At 33.9% G+C, this 5615-nt stretch overlaps 1 protein-coding gene across 1 annotated transcript; it reads left to right on the top strand.

Moving 5' to 3' along the window:
- Nucleotides 1-798: 798 nt before the first annotated feature.
- Nucleotides 799-4738, top strand: LOC120214513 (serine/threonine-protein kinase SRPK-like). The gene is made up of 4 exons (XM_039212399.1): nt 799-1034; nt 1470-2411; nt 4020-4067; nt 4154-4738. The coding sequence occupies exons 1-4, from the start codon at nt 825-827 to the stop codon at nt 4589-4591; spliced, it is 1638 nt and encodes a 545-aa protein (XP_039068330.1). The 5' UTR covers nt 799-824; the 3' UTR covers nt 4592-4738.
- The last annotated feature ends 877 nt before the right edge of the window (nt 4739-5615 follow it).

Below are 5615 nucleotides of genomic sequence, written 5' to 3'. Positions count from 1 at the left end.
TTTGTTCTGAGTTTGTTTCCGGCTAATGTAATTTACGTGTTTTTCTTTTAAGAAAATAATAGTTTATTTTTAAAGTATTAAATATGATTTAAAGGACGGCTAGTCGGCTAGATTATATAGTCCAACGGAAGTCCAATGGTAGGTTTTTGAGCCTGCAAATGTTTCCCTCGGCTCCACTCTCTGATTGATGACGTGGATTTTCCAGAGACCAGTCAATGAAAAAGAAAATCAAATAGTATTTAGGGTAAAGTATAGTAATGATCACTAAACTTTTCTAAATATTTCATTTAGGTCCCCCAACTTTTAAAACTTGCAATACAATCCCCCAACATTTAGTCCTTTTGCTATATGGTCCCTCAACATTTAGTCCGTTTGCAATATGGTCCCGACTTAACTGTTGGGGGACCATATTGCAAATGGACTAAATATTGGGCGACTGTATTGAAAGTTTTAAAAGTTAGAGGACCTAAATGAAATATTTAGAAAAGTTCAGTGATCATTATTATACTTTACCCATATTAAAAAAAAGAAAAAGAAATGAAAACCTCAAATTTCAAGTCCCGACTTTCCATACGGTCATTATACTCCGCACGAAAACCAAAAGGCTTTTTCTTTTTCTTTTTATCCAAAATATTTATCTTCCTTCAATCCAAGCCAAGAAGAGAGAAATTTCCTTTTTCTATCACACATGTAGCTTCAGGATCTACTGATCCAGCTGAATCTGATCCAGAATTTGTTGAGAATTTTAGAAAGTATATATATATATATATATATATATATATATATATATATTATATTTTTTTAAATTTTTGAAAGAAAAAGGAATGGGGGACAACCAGGAGGAAGAAGAGTGGAGCGAGAGTGAGAGCGGGGATTTGACATCCGAGGACGAAGGGACGGAAGATTACCGGCGAGGCGGTTATCACGCCGTTAGAATCGGTGACACTTTCAAGAACGGTCGTTACGTTGTACAAAGCAAGCTCGGTTGGGGCCATTTCTCCACCGTTTGGCTCGCTTGGGACACTCAGCGCTCCGTAAACATCTTTCTCTTTATCTCTACCTGGCCTTGCTTCGTTTCCGTTGATTATTAGTTCAATTATGCTGTCTTATAATTAAATCTGTATAGTTAAGAAGTTTGCCTTCCATTTTTTTTAATTTCAGTATTACTTGATTGTTCTGTTCTGTCGATCATGTAATTGAAGAAAAATCATCTAAAAAGAACCTTGTTCATCTATTTGTGTTAATATCCTGTTAGATTTATTTCCTAGAAAACAATCGAGGAAAATATGCTTGATTGTAAAGAATAAATCAAAAGCGTTCGTTGCAACTCGCAAGTAATAATTTGTTCGCTTGATCAATTCTGACAACGAAACAGCAGAAAATCAGTAGGGAATATAATCTATTCTCTTTTAATTTTAGTTAAATTGCTTTGGTATGTTTTATTTTAGTAATTTGTTTTTAAACTACAGTGTTATGTAGCTTTGAAAGTACAAAAAAGTGCACAGCATTACTCTGAGGCAGCGATGGATGAGATAACAATCTTGCAACAGATTGCCGATGGGGATAAAGAGGATAAAAAATGTGTGGTGAAGCTTTTGGATCATTTTAAGCATTCGGGTCCGAATGGACAGCATGTTTGTATGGTGTTTGAGTACTTGGGAGATAATCTTTTGACTCTCATCAAGTACTCCGATTATCATGGCATACCTATTCATATGGTTAAGGAGATATGTTTCCATATTCTAGTGGGCTTGGATTACCTGCATAAAGAGCTTTCTATTATACACACTGATCTGAAGCCGGAAAACATTTTATTGTTGTCAATGATAGATCCATCTAAGGACCCTAGAGAGTCGGGTGCTCCTCTCATCCTTCCGAATATTAAGGACAAGACTCTGCCATTTAGTAATGGGGATTTGAATAGAAATCAGAAGAAAAAATTTAGGAGAAAGGCTAAGCGGGTGACTCAGGGATGTGTGGAGAAGGAAGTTACTGCAGAAGCTGATTTGGATCTCGAAACATCTGGTGCAGCTAAACCATCTTCTATTGTGGGTTCTGTTGAATGCCCCAGTAGTTCCAGCAATGTCAATAGAGTCTCTGATGCTGATGGTGCAAAGGAATCTGGTCAAGAAAGTCAAGGTAATAAGAGAGGAAGTCGCTCCACGAGGCGGAAACTGTTGGCGTCAGTTGACTTAAAGTGCAAATTAGTTGATTTTGGGAATGCATGTTGGACATATAAACAATTTACGAACGATATTCAGACAAGACAATATAGGTGTCCTGAGGTGATTCTGGGATCCAAGTATTCTACTTCAGCAGACCTTTGGTCATTTGCTTGCATTTGTTTTGAGCTCGCGACTGGTGATGTACTATTTGATCCCCATAGTGGCGACAACTTTGACAGAGATGAGGTATTTTCTTTTATAATAACGTTATTACATTTTATGTTATTTGCACCTTATATGGTGTATGGGTTTATTTTTAAGTTCTCATCTCTTGATAAAAGTTCATTGAAGATGTGGCATTCAGTCTTTGAAGTTAGGGACAAGCATGAAAAGCTAAAGAAATTATTTCTTTGATTTTGAGAAGGAAACAAAATTTCTCAGTGCACCTGCAGAAGAAAAGAGAGGGTGTAAATGGGTACAAAAGTGATTTGTCTGTTGCATGTTATATTGAACTTGTAGTTAAATATGGATGCAATCAATTGGAGATATTTTGCATTTTACACGTCTTTAATATGATAATCATATCGTCTTAAATGCGAAAACTTTGCAAGTTAGGGAACACATTAAAACTTTGTTAGGCTATTTGTTTTTGTAAAAGGGCTAGAAATGAAAAGGGAGAAAATATTATTGGCGTCTTGAACTGAAATTTTGTTTTTTTTTTAACTTGATGGAGAGAATAAATAAGTACTATGTCTGCAAATTTCTCTTCTTGCGTATTCATTTTTAGCTAGTTATTTCACTTCTCTTGATTCAAATTTGCTGTAAACTTTGGTTTTACTTTTATGCGGTACCCTTGTATACATTTAGAAATGATAGCTGAACAGAGTGTAAGCTCATCTATTTTTGAGACTGCTGAATTATCATCAGTCTCGTACAACCGTTAGGTTATTGTTTGAATTTGAGAGGTGCTTACTCGAAACAGGAGGATTACCTTTAATTGTTGTTAATTCTCTGGAGCATCATAATTTTCCTACATCAGTTATATTTAGGATTTTGTATTTAGGAATGTGTTATGTATATATGCTCGGTGTATGCATGTACTCATGTGCTTATGTATACAATCACATGTATATTGGTCACATTCAGACCTTCTCATGTTTTTTCGGTTAACCAAACATTTGGCAGGATTTAAGGTTTATGGTTTAACTGAATACGCCTAATAAAAAATACATGGTGGTTTTGGAAAGATGTTATTTTAGGCGTTATTATATTAAAAAACCCCATTAATTATTTTTTTTAGAAATAATCCTCATGTCAGATTAATTAGAAAAATAACCAAACAACCCACGTAGGACTATCTCGCATCCTATAAAACGCGTTTAATAGACCTCGTGTTATAGGACGCGTTTAATAGACCTCGTGTTTTATAGGGCGCAAGGCCCATCAACTTTTTCGGATAGTCATTTAATATTGGATAAAGGCAATAATAAATTCATGAAACTCGCTTTTCGTAAAACGCGAGGTCTAGCATCGCTTTTTGCAGAACGCGAGGTATCCTACGTGGACAGTTTGAGGGTTATTTTTCTAATTAATCTGACATAGGGGTTATTTATCCAAAAACAAATTTAATGGGGTGTTTTTAATATAATAATGCTGTTATTTTACCTTGCATTATATATATATATATTAAATTTCTTCTAAATGTACCTTTAAGCAGGTTTGAACTTTAAAACCTTGAAATAACAGATTGAAGGGTGTCTGTAATAGGAATATCTTGATTTGGCCTTCATTTGATCAAGCTATAAACTTGATATACCCTTGGACGAATGTAACAGTTCTCTCTTATCTGTTCAGGACCACATAGCTTTGATGATGGAACTTCTAGGAATGATGCCAAGGAAGGTGAGAAATTTCGTTTCTGTCTACGAAGAAATTTGCTTTTTCAGACTCCTGCATTTAACGAAAACTAATTTGGGAATTATGCATAGATTGCCTTGGGTGGCCGTTATTCGCGGGACTTCTTTAATCGGTATGGTGATTTGAGGCACATACGAAGATTGCGTTTCTGGCCCCTGAATAAGGTACTGGTTGAGAAGTACGAACTCAGCGAACAAGATGCAAATGAAATGACCGACTTCCTGGTTCCCATCCTTGATTTTGTACCCGAGAAGCGTCCCACTGCTGCTCAATGCCTTCTACATCCATGGATCAATGCAGGGCCCCGACTTTTAGAGCCATCAAGGTCATCATCATTGCGAAACCGAGTTGCGGATACGAATGACTCTGAGAAAAAGAAGATGGAGACGGATGAGAGAGATGCAATGGAGGTCGGAATGGGGAAGATTTCCATCAGTGCAGATTCTAGAGCAGCCAAAGATCTCATGTGGACATCGAAACCTGTCGTGGCAGCGACTACTTCTAGGTAGGAATCACCTACGGTGCTAGAAGCTTCTTTGAATTTTCTACATAGACTAGTTTTGTGCTGGAATTTATGTGGACATGTAATTCTTTTATAACAATTTTTGGTTACAAAGCGTAACTGAAATTACATCAAATATGTATTGGAAATTCAATATGAATTTGCACTCATGTAGTAGGTAATGTTATGTTTATGCCCCTTGATTTGGTCTATTCCGTTTCATTTATTTTGTATGTATATTTGCACTTCCCCTTTTGTTTTAGGGTAAACTACATAAATAATGATTTGGTTCACTAATGTTTGAGTAAGTTTTTATTTTTTCTATTTAAGTTTCAAAAGTAACAAATTAGTTATTAATATTATCGATTTGTAATCAGGGTCGGTCCTGAGTATTTTTTTACTCGGGGAGAAATAAAAAAAATAGACCCTTAATTCAAATGAAAATGAAATTTAAGAAATATGTAATATAAGATTTATATTAGAATTTTTTTTATTAAATTAAATAAATAGTAATTTATTACAAAAGTGTCAAAAGTATATTTAAGCAAACAAATACTTATAAAAAATATTGTATTTGAGATTTTTTGATGCAAAATAATTGATGATAGTATAAACATTAATGTTTTTCAATGTATTTTTCTCAATACATAACATATCATTTGGAAATAAAAAGAACAATCTTATCTAAAATTTAGATATATATATATATATATATATATATATATATATATATATATAAAAGAATTTGGAAACATGATAAACAATTATGATTTTTTGTTTGTGAGAAATATGAGAACTTAAAAAAATGAGTAATTTTTTTAGAGGAATAGTGAAATATGGAAGAGAAAAGAAGTAGGTTAATTATACTTAAAATTTCTCCTCTCATTGAGGTTTGAAGAGAAAAAAATAGCGTTAAATTTTTTTTTCATTGATATGAAAAGCCAGGAAAGAGATTTGGTGAATTAATGGTGAGAATTTTAACATACCAAAATTAAAGAGATTCGATTGATTTTTTTAAATTCTAGAAAAAA

Source organism: Hibiscus syriacus, unplaced genomic scaffold, assembly GCF_006381635.1.
Source record: "Hibiscus syriacus cultivar Baekdansim isolate YM2019G1 unplaced genomic scaffold, ASM638163v2 tig00110065_pilon, whole genome shotgun sequence".
Lineage (NCBI taxonomy): Eukaryota > Viridiplantae > Streptophyta > Magnoliopsida > Malvales > Malvaceae > Hibiscus > Hibiscus syriacus.
Note: the sequence above shows the minus strand (reverse complement) of the source record. Positions and strands in the feature narration are given on the sequence as shown.

Excerpts from the sequence above, each read along its gene's own strand:
- LOC120214513 (XM_039212399.1), top strand. The coding sequence starts at position 825 with ATGGGGGACAACCAGGAGGAAGAAGAGTGGAGCGAGAGTGAGAGCGGG. Across the intron at positions 2,412-4,019 it reads ACAACTTTGACAGAGATGAG|GACCACATAGCTTTGATGAT; the intron begins GTATTTTCTTTT and ends TTATCTGTTCAG. Across the intron at positions 4,068-4,153 it reads TAGGAATGATGCCAAGGAAG|ATTGCCTTGGGTGGCCGTTA; the intron begins GTGAGAAATTTC and ends AATTATGCATAG.